At 43.7% G+C, this 24,777-nt stretch overlaps 1 protein-coding gene across 2 annotated transcripts in view; it reads left to right on the forward strand.

Annotated features, from left to right (window-relative positions):
• Window positions 1-21,907, forward strand: part of LOC144668236 (perilipin-2-like) — a 46,909-nt gene extending 25,002 nt beyond the window's left edge. Inside the window, exons 8-9 of one of the 2 annotated variants that reach the window (XM_078530012.1) lie at window positions 1,256-1,522; window positions 20,132-21,907. In XM_078530012.1, coding sequence (XP_078386138.1) covers window positions 1,256-1,522; window positions 20,132-20,536 — 672 coding nt within the window. In that variant the 3' untranslated portion in view covers window positions 20,537-21,907. The remainder of the gene's footprint in view (window positions 1-1,255; window positions 1,523-20,131) is intronic. The other variant, XM_078530013.1, reaches the window with a different exon arrangement.
• Window positions 21,908-24,777: the final 2,870 nt, after the last annotated feature.

Below are 24,777 nucleotides of genomic sequence, written 5' to 3' on the forward strand. Positions count from 1 at the left end.
TTCCTGGGCGATTACAAAGTATTAAGTGTTTTGTGCTGGTAAAATGTTGATCAGTTTGTGATCAATGGCACACAGAATACTGTACTTAATGTTGATATGCTAGTATCTGCCTTTTAAGCTGAATCAAAGTTTGTCTGTTTGCATTGATAGCCCAATGGGGAAATGCGCAGCTTAGAGTGGTACAAAGCCCATATAAAGCAGGTTTCATTCCTGGTTCTGGATGAGACAAATAAGAGAAGGGAAACCATAACTGCCCTCAATAGACTGGACTTGGGTATGAAGCAGAATCTTGTTAAGTTCTGCATGTATGATGGATTGTCAAAGAGAGCTCAACTGAGATGTCGGAGTTATCTTGCTTGCAAACACTTAGTGCAGAATTTTGCCCCTGCATGTGGGCAGTTATGATGGCTGGTGGCCAGATGTGAAATCTCATGCCAATGTGTTGGCCCAATCCCAGAAACCGTATTGGGGTCTGAAGTGCTACCTGGCAGCGGGCAGCAATTAAGGTGAGTTAATTGGCCATTTACAGAGGCCAGTGGGAAATTTTCAGTCTGCCTACAATACCCACGCCACCCCCATGGCCTTGGACTAGGCCATCTGTCTGGAGATGGCCTCCCAGTGGCTGACCTGGGGGGAGGGTGGCGGGGGGTGGGTTGTTGTGACAGCACTCCAGGCACTCAGTGAGGCCCTCCCTGCCTGCCTGCCAGAGCCAAGGCCACAGGCTGCCCTTCCCTTTCACAATAGTGGCCCAACCGCTGATGCCATTCTGCGGATTTAAACACTTTAGAAGTTTCAGGGAGGATGCCCCAAAAATGGAGGCACACTCTCAGTTCTTCGACTCCTCGCCTTTGGAGCTGGGTGGCTTCTATTGGTTTTCTCTGGCCACTAATTGGCCAATTTGTGGAAAATCATTGCCAGGTGACTGTTTTCACACAGTGCAGGATCACGACCCTCATTTAACCTCTACGTCATGGTCCCAACCCAAAATCCTACCATGACTGGCATCTCACTTGAGTTTGTAACCAGGAGATGCACATGAAGCTATCTGAGCAAGAGTCGGGAGATGCATTCTTTCACAGAATGTGAGCGTCGCTGTTAGGGCCAGAACGTGTTGCCCATCCCTGCTTGAGATAAGTGAGGAAGAGAAAACAGCCTTGTTTTGATAAAACCAGCAGTAAATTGGGTAGAGATTTCGGATGAAGTAATATTTGTCTTGTTACGAAACAAAATGGCACTACATAACTTTGTTTTGCAGCCTGCAGTTCCTGGCCTTCAAAAGAGCTTTGGCTGTGTCTTCAGTGATATTGTTGCTAACCTGAATGAAATATCAAATGCTGTGCAGATGAGGAAGCAGCAAGTCTTCAAGACTGTACAGAAGCTCTCCAGTCAGCTTTGGTCCAGTGATCTTGTCGTCTCCCTGGGGCATTTCGTATCCCAGTTGAAAGGAAAGTTGTGGGATGTGTGGCAAACCCGATATACGAGGATAGATGATGTCCTAAGTTATCTTGTCAGTGTCTTACTGGTAAGTACCTCTCAAACTCTGGACCTTTTCGCCGTAAATAGTGAAGAAGCTATTGGAGTAGGCTTGCATTGCTTGCCAGCGAAGGGTATCATTAAATGGGTCTAACTTCTTCCAATGTTTTAAATTGTTCTTTTTTTTTTCTTAAAAGCAAACAAACAGGCAGGCAAGAATGTTTTACCACGTATGTTTTCTCATGCTGCCTCAATTCATTTGAGATTTTTAATTAGCAGTAGGGTTGCCGTGGGGTCAGGTATGTGACTTAAACAACAACAAATGTGTGGAGCATAAACACCAGCACAGACCAGTTGGACCGAATGGCCGCCTTTTATGAGCTGTGAATTCCATGTCAAAATGGCTGTATAATTAGTGCTGGTTTAATACTTCAATACCTGATGCTCTAAAAGAATGTTCAAAGAATGTTTTCTGAAAGGTCCCAAATATTGTTCATGAGCTGTGATTTACCATAAGGGGAAGGAAAGTACACTGGAGGAATTATTGTGCAGAGACACATGGAAGATTTACTGATGTTAAGAAAAAAAGAACCAATCTCCAATGCTATTATGCATTAGAATTCAATGGGGAATGTTCTGTAATGCTGTTGATCTTGGGACTATTTTTTGTACCTAAACCCTTTTTAAAAAATTTGAATGTAAAGTGGCCTTATGTTCCTGCTGTATCTGATAACTGCAAAGCAATTTTATCCTGGAAGGAATTATTGCTGTAGATATTAATGGTGTTCCACTTACCTTGTGTTGACTATTCAGTTTGTCACAATGAGGCAAAGCTTTTGGGAAACTGTCAAATTTCCTGGAAGTGTGTTCTGACTCAATAAGAGTGGATGTGCCAGTTTGTGTCACTGAGTAGCTCTAGGAGGTCTCCAAATTAATTCTCTCTGAATTTCCCTTTTTAGAAAGGGATGGATTTGTTTGTTCCCGTCATTTCCTTTTGTTTTTGAAAAGTTCACGCTCTTATGGCTTGCCTTGTCATTCTGAATGTTTTCTGTGAAGTATTGTAAACTGACGATATTGAGTGCTGTGGGAAACGTCTGAATCTCAGGACTTTGAACAAGCTTAGCCATAGTATTTGCATGTTAGTACTGCAGTAATACTGTCAGTTTAAAGTGGCACTTGACATTTTTAACACAGGACAGTTAAGTTTAGACATTCAGGGTGGGAGGGCTGGGTATGATCAGGGAAGCAGAGAATTTTGTAAAGCTAAGTTTGTGCATGAGTCATGCAAAGTACTTTAATTTGACTGCATTTGGAGGTGATCTCTTGCATTCAAAGTACAAGATGTCTGGGAGAGGAACACTTCTGGACACAATCCCTCCTATGTGAAGTATAGACCAGCCAGATGCAGAGCAGCTTTACCTTTACGCTAATAATGTGCCTTAATTCGAAATCTTAGTGGCAATTGCATGCACATAGGAGCAGGAGTAGGCCATTCAACCCTTTGAGCCTGCTCTATCACTCATGGTCGATCTGGTTGTGGTCTCAGCTCCACTTTCCTGTTTGCCCCCCCCCCATAACCCTTGATTCCCTTGTCTAACAAAAATCTATCTAGCTCAGCCTTGAATAAATTTAAAGACCCAACCTCCACTACCTTCAGGGGAAGAGAATTCTAGAATTTGTGTTTCCATTTCCTGTATAGTTTGGCTGCTGGTGGAAAGTCATAATGTAAGGATAATGGAGTGGTTAAAATTTTGTTAGGGAAAAGTATCAAGAGCTACAAACCCAGGGTGGGTAGATGTAGTTAGGATATAAATCAACCTGATCTAATTGAAGGACCAACTCCTGTTCCTATAATTGAAGAAAAATGAAACTTTCCATATATGAAGGTAAGAATTGGAAAAGCATAGATAAGCAGCCATGATAGAAAACAAAAGACTGGGGTGGGGGTGGGGGGGGGGAAGGAAGGTGGTTAGGAGGGGGCAGGGTGGTCAGGAGTTAGGGGCCAAACTGAATTGAGTGCAGAGCCTGTCAGCCAATCTGCATTCCAAATCCAGAGAGAATGGTGTTACTCCCTGATGTAGAATCCTGTATACTGACCCCAAGATATATGTGGGAATTTTTAAATTTCATATTGAGAAGCCCAAGTGAAGGATTATGACACAGATCAAAACAAATTTTGAAGTGATGAGCAAATTGGGTTTTCAAAGCCTGGGCATTGCAGAAAGAAAAAAAAACTGGAGGAAAGGAACTCCATGGGGAAGAATTAGAGTTGGTCACTGGGCTACTGAATACATAGACATGAAGCTTTCCATGGATATGAAGATAGACTTCTCATCAATCCTGCTGGCGTTGACCTTTTGCAAGGCCCCATCCATTGCCTCCCCCCTTCCCCTTCCACCCCCCCACTACCCTCAAACTATAGTCTGATTATCATAGACCTTGATAGAAGGATATGCTGCAGTAAAATGTTATTTTCTGTATGACCTGTGTGGATATCATAATTAAACCAATACGCAATTAAATGATTTCCCTAGGCTGTCCGTAAAAGCCCATATCATTTTGGTGATATTGGGGCCCATTGGAAAAGGTGGTGGATTGGCAAATGGATAGATTAGTCGCCTCCTGAACTGCCATCTATTTAATGAGGAAATGTCTCTGCAGGAGAATGGGAAGCTGTCTTGTTGAAATTGTGATGCTTTATTAGAGACTCATACTTTGTCACTCTTGCTGTGTGAAAGAAATGGGTTAATGTGGAGTTGGGGTGGGGGTAGTTGTACAGGGGAGTGGACAGCAAATCTGAGACTGTGGCATTCCACAATACCAGTCTTTTAGTCTTTTCCACCTGCAAGAGAGCTCAATTGAAACTTGTTTGGTGGGCTATCCTTAGCTTCAGGCCAATTTCAAGCAAAGATTGTATGGTACACATTTGAGTTCAGTATTTTTGAATGGTCCAGTTCAAAATGAAATGGCTTAAAAGCACTGTGGTACATTTCTTTTCAATAAGAAATGGCATGTATCAGTGGAACATGGACCATGTATCCTCCATCCTCCTTGCCTTGTATGGTGAAAAAGTAATTGTCTTGCTTATTTTAACCTGCTTAATCGTATTGACTCCGACAAACCTACTTCAGTGTTTTGAGTTGTAAATTTTGAAGCAATGTCCAAGAATAGGCTGGAATGAGTCGAGTTCTAGGAGCAAGTCACTAGTCTCTCTCTCTCTCTTGTGCTCTCGCGCCCGCTCACTCTCACGCCCACTCCTCCATCCTTTCATTGTTTATCTTTTCCTGAGCAAGGGTAGCAAGGGCACCTCCAGTTACAGACATTTGTGCAAATCTCTCATCTGCATTAACTTTGAAATTTTTTATGACACCTGTCAATCATTTTTTAAAAATAATCTATTATCGACATAGACCTTTTTTAAAAACCAATTCCTTAGTTGATCTTTTAAATTTTCTTAGACCTTGAAGGACAAATGAGTAGAGACATCTGTTATAGTCAGATCATTGAAGATTAAAATGTAGCTGAAGGTTATGATTAAATCAAAGTGTAAACTTTTTAAAAATCCTGATGGTTATAATGACATGGAGCACCTGAGAAACATTCTTAAACGTTTCCTATAGTCATAGACCAAACAAGACAAAAACTAACCTATCTATATGACAGTCTTTTGATTCATAGAAATTGGAGGGGAAAAAAAACAGCCTTTCCTTGGGTGGTGTACAGAACACGACTCATGAGGTTTTCCAGTAAATTGGCAAATGTTAAGAATGAGCTACTTGTCTGCGTTTGGAGATTTTACACTTAGACTTGCTAATAACATATTATAATAATAGTGATGAAGCGTGCATTGTGTAAAAGTAGAAGGAACAGGAATTGGTTGAAGAATCCATTCTAAGGTTGAGTTGTCATATAAGTGTTTTGGCATCCCTCTGGTCCTAGTGTACTGAGTGGTGCTGCAGTGCATTCAGCTTCTCTGTACCTTGCCCAGGTGCTCATCCATCAGGGACGAGTCCTGATCGTGAGTCATCAGATACCTGTAGGGCGATCAGAGCCCAGCCTGATAAACACAATCCCTCAAATGTTAGTTGCTGGGTAGTGGTCACGAGCGAGAAGTTCTGGCTTTCTCTCAAACCCACCCTACCTCCGTCCTTTCCAGTCCATATGCACATTGTCATGAGCCATGCCCAACTCAGTTGATCAACTAACTGGGGAATTGAATTTGACTTATTCTTACCCATGTGCCTCAGTGCCACATAGCTCATCAATCAGCTTGGGAATGCTGAACAATTAAAAGAATAATGTAAAATGGAAGAGGAGATTCAAGTTTTTGATCGGTTCATTCCCTTGCAGTTTGGATGTGGTAGACCTGATAGGAATGGAATGTAGGTCAGAGAGTCACAAGTTCAAGCTCCAGTCCTCAGTGGGAACTTTTAATTTCCCAGTTCTTGGTGATGATATCACTCCAATCTAATAGGGAGGGGGCCTGATTGTTCCTACCATATACAAGCTCCCTCACTGCTAGTAATAGCTGTGAAATCAGCAGCTTTTGACCTTGGAACCCCAAGGGAAGCAGCAAGTGGGGTAGAAAATCAGGAAAAGTGCACGGAATGATCTCTTGTACTGTTAACGATTACCGATACTACATTTCTTTATGGATGTCACTGCTGAGTCTGTGTTCACTGGATTTTAAAGCACCACTGCTGGCAAGTTTCAAAAGTCAGTTTTTGATTGTGTAGACCATAAGTGTGCAGTGGTCTTTAGCCCTTCACAGTGAACTTGTCCATTCATTAGACACAATTGTTTATCCTACTCCAATGCAATGGGGCTGGCAGTGCATACATTTGATGGTTTCTATAGTTCTGCTTATTTCCATGTTGCTGGAATTGCTTTAAAAAAGAGCAGAATGGATGGGGGCTTTTAGTCTTTACTCCAGAAGTGTTTGTTCCAAGTAATTTTTTTTTTAAGGTTGTGTAAGATATGGGCAGCACATTTTTTTTTTTATCGTTCATCTCTATTTTCCCTGAAAGTATGGCAGGAACCATTTCAGTGTCACATTGAGTCTACCATATATGTGGGACTGGAGTGGCCTACCTGAGTGGGTAAGCTGGATTAATGAACCTGTTGGGTTTTTGTGACATGGCAGCTTATCATGGATGCTTGCTGCAAATGATAATTCTGTTTCATAACTTGCCGTGATGGGATTTAAACTTGCTGACCTCGGGTTGCTAGTCTACCCTAATGATTAGTATAGCTTTTTAAATAAGGCATGTATTTTTCAGAGAGATCGGCCAGATAGTTGATAATGATCCTCAAACTCTTAAAGCAACAGGTATCTCACACTTGGTACCCATGGAACTATACATTGGCAAGAGTTATGTCCTCAAGAAACATTTGTGCTCACAAGTGCCAGGCAACGACCATATCCAACATGAGAGAATCTAACCATCACCCCTTGACGTTCATTGAATCATTGAATCCCCCACAATCAACATCCTTGGGGTTACCATTGACCAGAAGCTGAACCAGACTAGCCATATAAATATTGTGGCTACAAGAGCAGGTCAGAGGCTGGGAATCCTGTGACAAGTAACCCACCTCCTGACTCCCCAAAGCCTGTCCACCATCTACAAGGCACAACTCAGGAGTGTGATGGAATACTCCCCACTTGCCTGGACAAATGCAACTCCAACAACACTCAAGAAGCTTGACACCATCCAGGAAAAAGCCCACTTGATTGGCAGCCCATCGACAAACATTCACTCCCTCCACCACCAATGCACAGTGGCAACAGTGTGTACCATCTACAAGATGCACTGCAGGAATTCACCAAGGCTCCTTCGACAGCACCTTCCAAATTCACGACCACTACCATCTAGAAGGACAAGGGCAGCAGATAGATGGGAACACCACCACCTGGAAGTTCCCCTCCAAATCACTCACCATCCTGACTTGGAAATATATCCCTGTTCCTTCACTGTCTCTGGGTCAAAATCCTGGAACTCCCTCCCTAACAGCACTGTGGGTGTACCTGCACCACATGGACTGCAGAGGTTCAAGAAGGCAGCTCACCACCACCTTCTCAAGGGCAATTAGGGATGAAGGCTAAATGCTGGCCCAGCCAACGAAGCCCACATCATGTGAATGATTTTTTTTTTTAAAAAGACGCAATTCATAATGGAGGAATTGAGGCCTTTTTAAAGTTTGAAGATTAAGTATTCCTAACTCTGCTAACGGTAATATATCTTCATGCCCTGTTGCCTCAAAGCTGAACCTTTTAATGGAAGGCAAATGAGATATGATCAAGGTTGATTCACAGCAAGCGGTACTCTGCCCTGCCTCACTGAGTAAATGCTGACCTGCCCTAATGATTGAGAACAGCTTGTTTAACCTCTCCCTTTGCTTGTGGTGAAATTGGTGTGAGGAAAAAACTCCGGTGGACAATTTTCACAGTGACATCAGGAACTAGATTTACTTGGTTAGAATTTCTAGCATTAACACTTTTTTTTCATGATTTTGATTGAAAACCACTCCAGTGATCTCCATGCTGTGATGCCACATGTGGATGAGGAAGCAATTTTCTTCGCTTCATCGTCTGTATAATGTAACATCTAGCCTGTAAACATCTAGAGTTGGAATTTCTTTTGTACAGAAAAAGCCCATGACGTCTACAAGTTTGTTGTTTGTCTTCACTCAAATCCTACACCGTCTGATCTCAGTGCTGCTGGTCAATGTCACTGGCTCTGTTATTGTCAATTTAAAAAGAGAATTTTTCTACTAAGCAAATAGCATTCTGTTTAACCTTTTGAATATATTTATAGACCTTCCTCTCTTTTTTTGATTGCAGACACTTAGAAAATATGACGGTTAATTGAAGAAATGTTATGTGAAGTATCTATACAAACATTGTGCAGTCCCATGCATTATGTCATTGTATGACCAAAAAAATTCCTCCTTTTTCTACTTGCCAAAAGTCTGAATATATGGTTCTGTGTGTGTCACTGCAGGGAAATAGAGTAAGTTGCTATTGGAAGACCATCCCTTTGTCCTGTAGGCAGTTGCACAGCGTTGGCAGCCATTCTGGGCTGTATGTGAGGAACTTCTCACTGCTGCACCCGAGGCTCAGTTTGATTGTTCCCAGTATTGGCTCTTCCCTGTTTCTTGCCCGGTCGCTCCTGGTAATAAATACAAAATAGGGCACACATGTTACAGAGCTGAAGGGATTTTTTGTGAATTATCCCAGTAGGCTTCTGAAAAACTGTAATTTCTTCATGGCCAAGAAGTTTCCAATGCCCTGTTGCCCTCACCCTGCTGTTACCGGCTTGTCCTTTCAGCAGCTCATGGGGCAAATCAGTTTCAAGTTGAGGGGAGAGGGAAAATATGCAAGTAGGTTGTGGGCACTCTGCAGATTCTCAGAACTTAATGGCTACAGTATTGGGCTTGGCCACTTGGAAAGCCAGTGGCAACTCTGTCACTGCCATTTCCAGGAGGCCTGAAGGGATTAAATATCAATCGAGCAGTTAACTGCCTGCAGTCGGGGATCTCCTGCCTTGAAGAGCAGCCAGCCAGTCAGAGGGCCAGCAGTTTTTCAGTCCCAGTGGCATCTCTGGGAACTGTGGCCAATGCTGGCATTGCAAGGAATCCTGAGCAGCAGCCGTGAAAGAGACGAGTGGGGTGGACTTGTGGAGGCCAGTCAGGTTGGTCCTGGCAAGGGGTGGTGGTTTGGGGCTCAGTGTAGAGACCAAGGGGACTGGGTGGTCTTTGCCTCTGACAGGGCCCTCTGGGCACTGTGCTGTGCAATCAGCTGCCCACACCCCACCCCCAAAGCCCACAGTGACTGCCAGGGCAATCCTGACTCCCCTCCCCACCACTTATAAAATACCAGTGGTGGCAGGGTGAAGGCTTTAAGTGACTCTTAATTCACCAGTAAGAGCATTAGTTAGCCTGCTGGCAGGGAGACCGACCTTGGTCAGCCCTGCCCCTGACTACTTATGGGGAGTCAGGAAGGCAATAAGTGCTCAACCTTGCGACTTCCCACCTGATTATATGGCCAACCCAGTCACAGTACTGGGGGGTGGTATTAAATTCTGCCCCCTTTTTTTTTCAACAGGATCTGGACCAATATTTTTAACATTGCGCTGATTCTGTAATTAAGCTTGCATAGTGCTTGTGGTCAGATCAGAGTACGGTGCCTCTATTCATTCTAGAGCAACCTTTCCTTTTTTTACCTCCTGAATGGTTTTTCTCTCATCAGCTATGTTTTTGACGAATTACTTTGATAAAAATCATAACTGATGTAGTTCTATAATACTGGAGATTGGAACTTGGGGAATATCAAATTTCATTAGAACCAGGTCAACATTTCTGAAACTTAAAAAGTGTTGCATTTTGCATTGTAATGCATCTTGATCTCAATGTACTCTTGAAACATGCAGGCAATGAATTTGAAGGTGCCAGATTTATTGATTCAAGCTAAATAGTGCACAATGCTTCTTATTTCTTCAGACTAACCTTATCAGTATTGAGCCGTGTAACACAATCGGAAAGCGATTGTCGTGCGTCTCCGAAACTTGGGAATTGTCCCCTTAAATTGGAAAATTGCCAATGAAACTCCATTATTTAAGAAGGGGCGGGGTGGGGGGAGAGAGACACCAATAATTTATATTTATATAGTGCTTTTAACATAAACACCCCAAGGCGCTTCATCGGAGCATTATATAACAAAACATGATACTGAGCCTCAGAAGATGTTAGGTCAGTTCCAAAAGCTTGGTCAAACAGCTGGGTTTTTAGGAGTGTTTTAAAGGAAGAGAGTGAGTTAGAGAGCTTTGGGTGTTCCAGAGCCTGGGGCCTAGGCACCTGAAGGCATGGCCACCAATAGTCAAGCAATTAACTTTGGGGATGCACGAGAGGTCAGAATTTGAGGAGCTCCGACATCTGAAAGGGTTGTGGGACTGGAGGAAATTGTGGAGATAGAGGGATGGAAGGATTTGAAAACAAGAATGAGAATTTTAGTCTTGGATTTAATATAATTAAGACTATTACTCTTAATGTCTGTCATTTTGGGACAGAGTGACTGATCAGTTGGACAAATAGGAACTGTACAGAGAGTGGCATGAATTTGTAAAGGGTAAATCATGCCCAACTAAGCTGCTTGAAATATTTCTTTTGAGGAGGTCAGTAACTTGGTGGATAAGAGTCTGTGATTGTAAGGTAAATGGACTTCCAGAAAGTATGAAAGTTCCACAAGAGATTGTTAACAAAAATGAAAATGTATGGAATTGGAGGCAACTTATTGATCTGGCAGCAAATTAGCTCAGGGTAAAAAAGTAAGGATGATGGTCTCTAATTGGCAGAATGTGACTAGTGCTGTTCTAAATATATGGAATGAAACCTATCATGTGGTCCCACTTCTAGCCTGATGCTATCTGTTATTGGGAACTTCATAAATGTATTTTAATCATACAAGTTAATGCTGCCCCAGTGCTGAACCAAGAGGAGTAGTAGGGTTTGGGAGTAGATGTGGTAGTTTTCCATTGTCATGGAAATTTAAGCCTAAATTTTCATGCGGACAGAGACTGCTCTCCGTGTTCAAAAATGCTGGCAGAGGCCCAAATCCAGAAGTCCCACCCCTCAACCTCTGCAGTTTTCATGGTGGGGGGGAGAGGAGGAATTGGGAATGGGTTCTAAATAGCACATCATGGCTCACAGAGCCAGCTGCCTCTACTCATGTGATGTTGGTGACATAGGTGCCTGAAACCTGAAGTTTGCAGATTAGACCATGTAAGAACAGGTCTGAAACTTGTGGATTCTTATGGATAGCCAGGGTAACTTTTGGAGAGGTAAAGCACCCTTTTGTATATGGTCCCGGGACACCTTTGGTAGCGGCAAGGTGCCCATTGGGGAAGGTCAGACCTCCCTTTAGGATTGTTAAAAGTAGACATGATTGTACGGAAAAAGGACATAAATTCAATGGAACTGTCCAAGCTGTCAGGGGATTTAACCCTGCTGGGGTTTAAATTTATTTATTTATTTTTAAAGTATGGAGTTTAAACAAAACCAGTGTCTGCTATTTCACTTAACTCTCAGGTTTATGTTAATAAGCTATCATTATAGGATTTGTGCTTCATGTCTGATTTTTACAACCTAACATTGTCACAGTGAGGTGTCTTGTTAAGTGAGCAGTTTGATTGACAGCTCCAAGCGGTTATGGAATAGAAATCTTTGTTTTCATAAGAGATAAGTTGAAGGAATCTTTTTTTTAATCGTGTCTTTTGTAAATTGTGACATAAGCAGACTATTTTATGTCAGCATGGCTCCTGAGATTTGCCCATGGTGGTTGTTAGCTGAGTTTGCACGGAGAGGGTAAGGGCAAAGGGTGGGGGGGTATGGGTTGACATGAGTTGGCACTGAATTGGCATGGGGCTACAAATGGCATGTGGGTGAGTAGGTAACATGGGGTATGAGGGGTCATGGGGATTGATTGAGGGGCATATGGTGGTGTGAAGGGTGTGGGGGGCATGAGGTTGCATGGATGGGATGTGGGGGGGGTGGTGAGGGAGTGTGAGAGGTAAGTGCTGGGGGGGCCTTTTTCTGTTTTATTACTTTATTTAACACCTTGGACACAGAGGCGGGCTTTCTGACCAGCCTACCTCGGCACCCGGCAGCCTCCGCACTTGTTCTGGGGGTGGTGGGCCCGACTTCTAATGCAGCGTGCCCCTTCTTCACCTCCCCCCCTTCCCCCCACCTCCCCTCCCACCACCTCAACCCCCAAACTACCACCTCCAGAAAACGCAAACCTGACCTTCCGGGCCTTTTTCTCTTGGGTTGTGTTCCCGGAGTAGAGACGTCCCATCTCTGGGGACCCTACCCGTGAGCAAGAATCTGAACCTTAGGTTCTCATCTGGTAATCACGATCGATGGGAAACCAAAGTTAGCAGATTCCATGTAAAATTCTGATGGGAACTTTGCTCTTTTGCATTTTAAGGAACCTGATCTGATGTCCCTGATTTTCTGGCCTTGGCTGGGGGCGGTGGGGGGAGACAAGTTGTGAATGAGGCAACACAATTTCCATTTGACTTTGAGCACTAGGTTCAGTTTCCTGTAAGAACTGCAAATTTTTCTGCCTTTTTTAAAAAAACTTCAATCTCCAATTCTTCAAGTGTTATCAACTGTCCGATCCTGGACCTAATTCACATTGAGTGTTTCCATGGTTTCACACTAGCTTTAGAGGGACCTTTTTTAAAGGGCTTTCAACATGTCAGCGATGGTGCTCTTGTGTGTAGAGAACATCTTAAAGGAGAACATGCAGCCTTGTACAGATAGTTGAAAAGTGGATTAACTTGTTCATTTCATGATCTAAAAGGATTTGGATTTATTGAGCATTTAAATGACCAATGCACATCTCTCTGTGCTTTACAGGCAAAGAAGTACTTTTGAAGTTCAGTCACTGTTGTAATGTAGGAAATTAGTTCTACATTATAATAAAAACTGAATTTCCCTTTACTTTCCATTTTAGGAAAATATTTACAGAGAGAATGAATGTATCTGGATGTGGTAATTATGGTTTTATGTAATGTGTAGTATACCTTTTTAAGGATGTTATAAAGGATGAAGGAAGATCTCACGATCTTATGTAACCAATAGAGGAGTGGCACGGGCTACCTCTGCAGTTAGTAGTCAGTAATATGGAGATAGGGTTTGAGTTGAAAGTGCACAAATGTAGCTGTTGAGTATCTTTTGTAAATAAACCATGTGTTCCAGCCAAGAACTGTCTGCTGATCAACTCTGTCTATTGTACCATTTGGCCATCCCACAACAAGCGTGCAACCTGGATCCATAAGCCCCAACAACAAAAAAGCGAGGACCAAGTGAAGATAACAAACTGGCTTTGAGAATAAAACAAGTTAATGAAAGAAATCAAGAGAAATGAAATTGGGCTGTACCTCGCACAGTAATTATAGATAGAATTTCCGTCATAATTGTCAAAGCAATCCCCTCAGAATGCCGCAACTTGGAAGAATGATCCTTTTGATCCAACCATGGGCGATTGGTCTCATTATACTGAACACCTTGCGTTGTTTTTCCAAGTGAATGACATTATGGGGGAAGAGAAGATGTGAGCGATCCTCTCATCTACGTTTGGGAGTAAAGCCTGTGGCTTGATTTGAAGCTTGATGATACCCAGTGCCTCAGATTCAAAGATTTTAGATGAATTGGTGGGCTTCATGAAAGGTAATTACCAGCCAAAGCCCTCGGTAACGATGCAACCGTTCAAATTTAACTCAAGAAATAGAGCCCTGGGGAAGACCGTTGCTTGTTATGTGCCAAGTTTGAAACAGTTAACAGAACATTGCGAGTTTGGTACATTTTTAAACGACATGCTCAGAGACCCTTTAGTGTGCAGTGTGAATGAGGATACGATTCAGAGGAGATTACTGTCTGAAACAAATTTGGATTTTAAGAAGGCGCTAGAGAGAGCACTGGCCATGAAAAGTGCAGTAAGGGATTCAAAAACCACAGAGGGAGCACAAAGTGGCACTGTCCCCTGTGTTGGATGGGAAGCCCCAGCCAAAAAGAGCACGAAATGAATGAACCTGCTGAGAAGCGGTAAACAGCCACCGCTAGCAAACAAATAAAAAGAAATAACTTGGCAGCGAAAACGAGGAATGATTGCAACAGAGGTGGAAACGATCAATCTTAACGATTGGCAATTTAAAAAAAATCGAATGTTTTTATTGTCATCGAAATGGACACGTAATGGGACAGAGTGCAAGGAAAGAATCGGGCAGACTTTCAAAGAAAAGAAAAAATGCCGTGAGATTTACAATGTAGAAGAGCCTGAAGCAACAAATTCATATTTATTCATTTAATTTGGAGGTTGGGAGGACAGAACCAATATGTAACAGTGAAGGTAAATGGCAGACCTATTAGAATGGAGCTTCCACTACAGTAATTGGTGAACACAGCTTCAAATATCTGATTTATGGTGAACACAGGGCAGGATTCCCCCCCCCCCCCCCCCCCCCCCCCCCCCCGCCCATCGGGGGTGACATTGAAGGGCGGGCGCACATAGGCATGCTCCCGATCGACGCTCCCGATTGGGGGTGCGGGACCGTTTTACGTGGGCACACCAATTAAGGTCTGCCCAGCATGATGTCTGCACAGAAGCTCTAAATGTAAAAAAAGCTAAAAATAGAAAAATAAAATTTCCCTGACATGTCACATGAGTTGGGACATGTCCATAATTTTTACAAAAACTTTATTAAAATTTTTAAAAACCTACATGAAACCTCATCCCGCTCTATTTGCCGCCGGGGCTCCTGGCCTGCCCGCTGACCTTAAGGTTGGATGGGCAGGTCCTTTAATTGCTTAATTGACTCTGTCAATGGCCTCAATTGGCCATTGACAGGTTGGCGGGCGCGCAGCTGATTTTGCTGCGCCCCCACCTACCTGAAAATTTAAATGGGGCGCGGTGACGTCGGGAGCGGGCCCCGCCGACACGTAAAACCCTGCCCATAAATTTAATTTGCAAGAAACTAATGCCAAATTTAAAAACTTACATATGGGTGAAGACATAAAAGTCCAAAGGCATAAGCAGAGTAACTGTTTGTTACAGAAGCCAATCTGTAAAAGTACCCTTGATGGTAGTAGGCGAGGGGCCAAGCCTCCTGGGAGGAAACTGGCTAGAGGAGATTAAGTTAGAATGGGCTGAAATTTTCCAGCTGAGAGCAAGTGGGCTACCAGAGCTACTATAAAAATGCTTCTCCGTCTTCAAGGGCGAACTTGGGACGATCCAGGGGCTGGAAGCAAAAATTCATGTAGATCCAGAGGCAAACCCCTGATTCATGATAGCAAGACCAGTACCTTATGCACTGCGGGAAAAGGTCGACACTGAACTGGGCAGACTAGAGAAAATAGGAGTTATACAACCTGTGCAGTTCTCAGAATGGTCGGCACCAATAGTCCCTGTCCTTAAACCTGACCAAAAATGGAGACTACAAATTGACAGTTAATAAAGTGGCTAAGCTAGACAGACACCCCCATACCAAAAATCAAAGATCTGTATGCTAAACTGGCAGACGGGAATGCCTACATGAAGCTTGATGTGAGTCATGCTTATCAACAATTAGAGTTAGAGAAGACCTCCTGGGAATTTTGTCACAATGAATATACACAAAGGGTTGTAACAATATACCCGTTTGCCTTTGGTATCTCCTCGGCTTCCGCCATGTCTCAAAGAACAATGGAAAGTTTACTGCAGGGACTGCCCCACGTTGTAGTTTATTTAGATGTTCTGGTGACAGGACTCACTGAAAAGGAGCATTTGGCGAACTTTAAAACATTTCTTGCAGGCTGGAGTACATTTATATATTTTTTAAAAAGTGCCTGTTACAAGCAAGGGAGGTAGTCTATTTGGGTCACTGGGTAGATTCACAGGGCCTCCACCCAGTTGAGGAAAAAGTGAGAGCCATTAGAGAGGCAGCTGCGCCAAAGAACACCTCCGAGCTCAAATCATTCTTAGGAACAATCAATTATTATGGGCAGTTCTTAGCTTGTCTACAAAACTGGCACCTCTGCATTATCTACTTAAAGAAGAGCCAACGTTGGTCTTGGTAGACACCACAGAAAGAAGCTTTCATAAAGGTGAAACAATTGTTGCACTCGTTCAACCTATGAGTACATTATGACCAGAGGAAAGAATTGGTGTTGACATGTGATGCATCTCCCAATGAAGTGGGACCAGTGCTGTCCCATTGAATGGACGATGGCATGGAACAGCCTATAGGATATGTATCAAGAATGCTCACTATGGCAGAAAAGGGATACTCTCAGAAAATGAAGGCCTGTCAATCATCTTTGTCAAGGAATTTCACCAGTACATACACAGCCGTCTTTACCATCATTTCAGGCCACAAGTCATTGCTAGGATTGTTCAGCGAGGACGAGGCTATACCACCCATAGCCTCAGCAAGAATACAACTACGGGCATTGATCCTGGCAGCATACAAGTGTACTTTCGTTCATTGGCTTGGAAATCAAATTACAAATGCTGATGCACTGAGTCGTTTGCCCTTACAAGAAAAAGATAAGGATATCCCTGTTCCACAAGAACTAATTTTACCTGCGATGAATCTAAGAAATTTAACAGTATGTGCCAGACCCATCAGAGACTGGACAAGTTGAGACCCAATCTTATCCAAAGTACGAGAACAAATGCTTGATGGATGGTCACAAGAGCTTGTATCTGATTAAATGAAACTCTAACAGAAGACATGAAATGACCTGCCAGGATGGTATCTTATTGTGGGGAGCACGAGTGATTGTTCTTCCAAGAGGAAGAAGGCTATTGCTGATTGAACTACATAGTGTACATCCAGGAATTTCCCGAATGAAGACCATAGCTCACAGCTATCTATGGTGACCTGGGATGGATGGAGAAATAGAGAGCTTAGTGAAGAATTGTGTGCAGTGTCAGTAATTGCAAAAGTTACCTTCACACCCTGGGAGTGGCCAGAAAGGCCATGGGTGTGGGTATACATTGATTATGTGGGATCTTTTCATGGGAACAATGTTTCTGCTCATTGTTGATGCCCACTCCAAAACAAATGGCCATATTACGTGAAGTCACCAACGTCTTCTGCTACAATTGAGAAGCAACGTCAAAAGTTTTTTCCATTAATGGACTACTAGAAATAGTTGTATCTGATAACAGCACGACATTTATGAGTGCTGAGCTTCAACAGTTTATCAGCCTCCACAGTATCACTCATGTAAAAACTTCACCGTGCCACCCTTCCTCAAATGGACTGGCTGAAAGAGTGGTTCAAATGTTCAAGTCAGGCATGGAAAAAGTTAACTAGAGATTCCTTAGCAACCAAGCTAGCATGCTTCCTTTCTCATTATAGGACTACCCCTCACGCAACAGGTGTCACACCTGCGGAATTATTGATGAAACGCTGTCTCGGGATGTGATTGAGCTTAACACCAAATTTAATGGGTGTGGGGGGGGGGTGGGAGGTGGACAGGATCAGGGAAGTCAAAGCTAGACACGACTGGCATAGTCGTGACAGGAGGTTTACGATAGGAGAGATGGTGTATGTGAAGAACTTTGGAGAAGGACCAAAGTGGTTACCGGGTAAAATAAGCTCAGTGACTGGACCTCTATCTTACCATGTGAAGGTGGAAGGCCAAGTCATACAGAGACATGGTGATTTGTTTCTCTCTTCCTTAGATGATCCGCAAGAAATGATTCCACCAGTGTTCATGACGGAAGTTAATGGTTGAGAGAACTCAACCTAGTACAGATGTGTCTGTACCTGCAAGACTTGAGGAAACAGATTTGTAGGTGCCCACCGAAGAGCCTGATGTTCATACAACTCCAAGAAAAGGAGGTTCCTGACCAAGTTGTAGAGCTGAGACATTCTACACATAAGGAAACCCTCAGAAATGCTGAACTTGTAAATTACTTACCTGTGTAAACAATTTTCTCAAAATAGCAAATTATACTTGTAAATGTAAAATGTGTTTCTGAGTAAAGGGGGAGGGATGTGGTAGTTATGGTTTTATGTAATGTGTAGCATACCTTTTTTAAGAAGGATGTTATAAAGGAAAATTACATGATTTTATCTAACCAATAGAGGAGCAGGGCGGTCTAACTCTAGTTAGTAGGCAAACGGATGGAGATGGGGTTTGAGTTGAAAGTGCACAAGTGTAGCTGCTGAGTACCTTTTTTTGTAAATAAACAGAATGTGTTCCACCTAAGAACTGTCTGCTGATCAACTCTGTCTATTGTACTAACCCCGCCATCCCACAACAAGCGTGCAACCTGGACCCATAAGTCCCAACAAACTGGAGACTAGGATCCAACACAGGAGTTAACAACTTTCATGTGTGTTTGGCTATACACGATATTTACAATTTCTCTATTGGTTTTCTGTCTTTTGAAATCACACTGATCTCGGACCCTCTGATTTATCCAGCATTATAAATACTGTCTATAACAGCTTGATCCTTGAATTCAATGCAGTTCTCTGCACCCAAAGAGAGTAAATGGCGTCCTAATGGCAAGCCTGTTCCCTTAAACTTCAGCTTAATCCCTGTTCCTTTTTCTATTCACCAAATCTAATTGAAAAGGAAGAGAATATTTAGAACTGGACGTAATGAGTGACTCGAAGGGACAATTAGAAAAGAGGAATGAATAGTCACTTAAGTCATTAAACTTGATTAATTTGAACAAAATCTTTTTTTAACTTAGTGACTCACTCTGTCTGGCTTGGATAAATTACCTCGAGTTTAGATTTTCAGATTAAGTGCACAAACTGTACCACAGTCATAGCATTTTTAACATTCTAGTTCCTGAATACCTGATTTTGTCCAGGCTGTTTATCCCTAACTTTAGAATGGGGCTCGGAATCACTAATCAGAGGACAAGAGTCAGTAACAACTGATCACAGAACCTTTCGTATCTGTAGTGGGTTTTCACAGGGCAACACATTGTGCGAGACCTCATTTCATTGTGTACGTTCATTTTATTTGTATTTTAACTGGCTCAGTGCTCCTAGATGATGCAATACAACATCAACAACTGGTAAATGTGCCATAGTCATTCCAAGGAAGAAAAGACAAACCCTTAAGTACAAAGTTAATGCAGTTCAATACTTTCCTTACATTTCCATGTGTATATATACCTCCTGTTTATGTCTGGATTTTGTTGATTGAAACGTATCTCATTGGTGTACTTTTTTTTAAGTTTGGGAGGCTTGCCAGTTTTTTCCATAAATATGAAATTATATACTTCCATGTTAGAATGGCACTGCGAGTAATCCCAGTGGCCTATCACCACTTAAACACTGCAAAATTTCTAATTCCACAGCGTGTGACATTTGGTCCTGTCCAGATTCCCACCTGGAAGTCAGCCTGATCGAACAGGCATCAGTCAGGCAAGGAGCAGGAAGCACCGATTCCCAACCTCAGTAAGAGGAGGTTTGTAGGCAGGGTGGGCGGATGATAGTGGGGGAGCTTGGGGGCCAAGAGGAAGCATCCCTGGTCCTCCATGCCCAGACAATGTGAAGGCACTTGCTTTCTCCTGGAGAAAACCCCAGCCGGCCCCATGAACCTGAAAACAGGCAGAATCTGAAACTTCCAGCCTCCATTTAATAGATGTAAAATGCTACCCTGCCTCCTGGGAGCGGGTTTGCTGCCTACCCCTAGCCCTGCCTCTCAAACCCAATAGTCAGCTATTGAAGCACCAGGAATTTTTTTTTTTTTGGTGTGCCAAAGCAGAAACCCTACCGAAGATTTCTACTGAGGTCCCAATATCTCCTGGATTTACTAAACTCCCATCAGGGGTGAGTAGACAAACTGCCTGAGTTAGCTACTCCCAGCTGGACTGTTATAATCAGCCTCACTGTCTTGGATCAGGGAAGAGGCACCTAGTCTGGGAAATCCTGCTGGAAAGTGGATGGGTGCATCACCTGGGGTCTTAGCCATGCTCTTCTGTGGTTAAATGTCATGGTGATTCTTGGTGAAGTTTGGAGAATTAATATTTGTATAAATGTTAAACCTTTTCATTTTGCTTGTTTACTATCCTGTCCTGAAGGTAATGACTTATACTGCAGGTAGGGACATGTTAATTGATTCTGTTTGTTCCTGCTTATAGCTCCCTGGAACATCTGTAGAGGACAATGAAGTAAAGTCTGAGACAGACGAGAATAAAAGTCAAGGCTGGCGATCTCTTGTGCCAAGACTGGCCAAGGAGGAAGGAATAGTGAAAATATCTGAAGGAAACCCTGAACCACAGATCACCCAAGGAAGACAGAATGAGTCTGTATCCAGTGAAAATACGATTTTTACGACTGTAACAGAAACAGAAGGTGGAATGTCTGTATTTTCAAGCTCTGGACAGAGTGAAAAGGAAGGCAAATGCCCAGAGTCTGAGATCGCAGGTGAACAGTCACAGAAAAACCTCGAGCAACAGTCAGCTCAAATGCCAGTGTTCCAAGAGCAGCAAGCCATTGGGGAGGATTTTAGGGAGTCTGAGCTGAGAAGTCCCAATCCATCCTAATTTGAGAAGGTTTTGGAACAGCCAGAGAAGAAGAGCAGTGAATTATGCACAGCATTGGTGCAACTTGTCACTACATAGTGCACATTCATGCTTTAAAAATGACCATTGTTAGTGAAAAATGCTTGCTCACAAATTCAAATGAAAACATGCCTGGAAAGTTAGTCGGACCTTACCGCTTCCATCTCAAAACGATAACTGACCCCTCAAAACTATTACTAACCAATCATCTTAAATGCTAGTGCCTAAATATATGACCATTCTGCAGTGTTGCTTAAAATTGAAGATATTTTGCTGGACTTTAGAATATGTCATATCAGCAAGTATATAGAATGTAGAAATAAAGACTAAGTGGTGGGTGGGAGGTGATGCAAACCAGAATGGCGTCACGGAAGCATCATGTCAAAGGTGGTGACAGGGTTAAATGGGGTGGAGATTTGCCTTATTTAATCTTATGTGGGACAGAACAACTGTGCAGAACCTTGCCTCAAAACATGAAATGTGATGGGTCAGATTCATGATGGACACAGCCTAGGAAAGAATTGGGCTGGTGGGTTGCCTGTTGCGTTTTAGGTGTTACTGTGGTGAACTTATGTCACATTTGTCAAAAAAGAAAAAGCCAGTTATCTCCTACGGGCTTCTTCTAACTCCAGAGAAACTTCCCCAGCAAAAAAAAAAACTCTTTTCATTGGTTTAATGAGTTGCTTGCTGACACTGACCATTATGACAGACATGAGGAAGACCTAAGTGGGGATGGTATACCTGGCTAAAACAGATCTATCGGTTCAAGTGTCAGGTTGACTTCTTTTGAGTTGGAAGGCCGTGGATTCAAGCCCCTGTGCAGGATTTGAGAATGTAATCTAGGCTAACACATCCCTGCAATACTGAGGGAATATTGTAGATGAGGCATTAACCCGAGTCCTCACATCTACCTGCTAAAATACTCGATGGCAAAATTTTGAAGAAAATTCAGGGGGAATTTCCAATTGTCGTAGCCAACATTTTCCCCCCACCAGTATCTCCACAACAGGCTAGCTGGCAATCTATCTCATTTATTGTTTGCGGGAACTTGTTATGCCCAGTTTAACTACTGTACTCACTTACTTCTGAAGCGCAGCCACTGTTATGTAATTCATTGGCTGTGAAGCACCTTGGGATATCTGTCCATCTAAAACAGCTAAGATCTTTGCCTCATCCTTGCTGTCCTCCTCTCTTTTACAATACCAGTTGTAAAGGCCTAGGGGAGGCAATGGCGTAATGGTATCATTGCTGGACTAGTAATCCAGAGAACCAGGTTTGGACCTAGGTTTGAATCCTGCTACGGTAGATGGTGGAATTTGAATTTAATAAAAAAATCTAGAATTAAATGTCTAATGATTGTTGATTGTTGTTAAAAACCCATCTGGTTTACTAAAGGGAAGGAAATCTGCTGTCCTTACCTGGTCTGCCTACATGTGACTCCAGACCCACAACGATGCGGTTGACTCTTAAATGTGCTCTGAACAAGGGTGATGGATAATAAATGCTGGCCTAGCCAGTGATGCCCACATCCAATGAAAAAAAAACTGGGAGGCCTATCAACTAATATCAGCCGTGTGCATCCCATCACCTTTAATCAGTGTAATCTAATATTACGCAGTGTAAATTTTCATACTTGCTTTCGAGCAGCAAGTATAGTGTGATAGTGATATGAATCTAAAGGAAAGCTTCTCTCAATAACCCATCTATACCTTCATCATTTTCCTGCTGATTCCCCAGGAACCCACATTCCACGCAAAGACCATTTGTTTCCAAGACATTGCAGCAATAAACTTTCTTCCCAAAGACAATCCCACAGTGAAACAAACTGCCAAATGAAATAGCCACAACCCCATCACTTGAAATCTTCTCATCTTTTTAGATTATTCCCATTAAAAAGTTTTTCCTCATCATGACTACTATAGTAGTAGGTCATGTCTCGTCTCAGCTGGCACTAACCACATAAATGTTAGCAGAATACACAACGAAAGCAGGAGAAACACAGCCAGCAGGCTATCACCACTACTGCCTTTGACCAACATGAATTGATCGTCGGAGGTTTTTCTGGGTTGTAAGGTTAGGAAGTGGTCCTATTATACACTGAAGAGGATTGATTTGTGCTGTCAGACAACAAACTTGGAGGACAGTCCAGAAACTATGCATTGCTGTAACTGCTCAGTGTTAGAGTGAGCAGTATGGAAATTTGTCATGTGTAAACCAGATGCAGTAGACTATAGGGAAGAATTTCTGCAAGTTCCCCCCATCATTGACGGAAACTCTGGAGAAATGGTGTTGACCAAAACTTATGCTGCTTTGCTGGGTGGAATTTTCCCGGATTTGCACCAAGTGTGGTAGCAGGTGGGTAAAATGATGTTTTGTCCTGCCAACTGTGATGGCGGCTTTTCACACCATGTTGTCCCAAACCTGCCTCATTATTTATGCACCCCCCACCCCCCACCTCCCCCTGGAAAACACATCGTTTCCATGGCGGGCGCGCGGGCTCTCATTCGCTGTATCACGCCGGGTGCCATGTTTAAAGTCCAGCCGCAAGCTCATTGCTCCCAGCTCACCACCGCTGCATGGAGGACATGGCCAGCAAAGGGAAAAAAGAACGACGGGTCGTCGAGCGACTGTTGGATGCCGCGGAGGTCCATTGGGATGTCCTGTACTCCTGCTCTGGCCACAGGATGGGCAGCAACATGACCATTCCAGCTTGGAAGGAGGTGGCAGCAGTGGCCAGGCCCAATGCCCTTCAGAAGAGGACAGCCAGTCAGTGCCGCAAGAGGATGAATGATCTCTGTTCTGCCAGGGTAAGTCGCCTGCTCATCACTCTCAACTCTCACACTCTCAAATGCATCACACATGCACAGGGCCCCCACTCACTGCCAGTTGAAGGGACATCACTATTCACTCTCTCACATTCACCGTCATTGTCCTCATCCCATCTATGGAACCACTCACCACCCACACAGGCCAGGCATACTTATCATCTGGCCTGGCAGGCATCTTGCTTACTCTTCTCCATCTCTATCCATGCAGAACAAGCTGGCACACAACAAGAGAGAGGTGGAAGACCGGTGACAGAATGCCTGAAATCGAGGTCATCACAGACTTTGAAAACAGAGCCATCCAGCTGGCCGGCCACGACCTGGACCGGTCCTGTACTGACGGTGAGGTCGGCGCTGCTCTACCAAGATCCAGCAATGCAACATCCATCAGACAACCAGGCTGTGAGTGATGTGTCCCGTTACACAGGCCACTGCCTTGCACTAATTATCTCCCCTTGCTTCCGCAGACACATCTGCCAAGCAGCCGACAGAGTCCATGACCCAGGGCCTCCAATCGAGCTCCGAAGAAACCTCTGGAGAGGAATCTGGAGGTGCCCTCCCTGAAGTCCCATCACAGCCTCACCCACACCCTCCACCAGCGCAGAGACACACACCTCGGTGGGACCTGGCTTTAGAGTAGCCTCGGGGCCACAATCTGGCGAGCACATCGCACTGTCTGATCCACAGCAAGTGAAGGCAGGGACTTCCCAGGTCCCTGGCACTCGGAGGACGGCTGGAGGCCAGAACATTGCTGAGTCCGAGTCAGATGACGAGCCTCTGGACTCTGACATGTCACAGTTGCTGGAACTGCAAAGGCAAGCTCAGGAACAACAGGAAGGGATGTCCTCAGGAAGATGGAGGAATCCATCTGCCTTCAGTCTGAGGTGGTAGCGCCGGCGTGCCAATGCACCGAGGTCAACACTGGTAGGATGGCAGCCGCCATGGAGACCTTGCTCCAGGACTTCGCTCCTGCATCACCGCGCTGGCTTAACTCCATCACTGATGCCATAGTTGGCGTTCAACAGTATGCATGCGAGAGGGGTGCCGGACAGCTCGATCTCACTCCGGCTCCCTCTGTTCCTCAAGGAGTCAGCCTGGGGCCACCATGCACCCATAGGGAGGAGGATCAGCAGGTGCACACTCCGGGCACATCCATCCACGCGACTCCAAGAGTACTGACACCTGCCAAAGCAATCACAGACAGGGCGTCGCAGTCAGCAGGCTGCCTCTACCTCCATTGTGGATGCCTGGGGAGCAACAAGACGTAGCGATCGAATTAGGAAAGTTAAGGAGAATTAACTCTTTTGGAGTCAACCAAATAAACTAAATTAACAAAATGAGGGACAAAATAAACACAGTTCCAAAGACAACATTTAAAGCAAACTTACAAACATCAAA

Source organism: Cetorhinus maximus, chromosome 26 (assembly GCF_964194155.1).
Source record: "Cetorhinus maximus chromosome 26, sCetMax3.hap1.1, whole genome shotgun sequence".
In the NCBI taxonomy this organism is placed as follows: domain Eukaryota; kingdom Metazoa; phylum Chordata; class Chondrichthyes; order Lamniformes; family Cetorhinidae; genus Cetorhinus; species Cetorhinus maximus.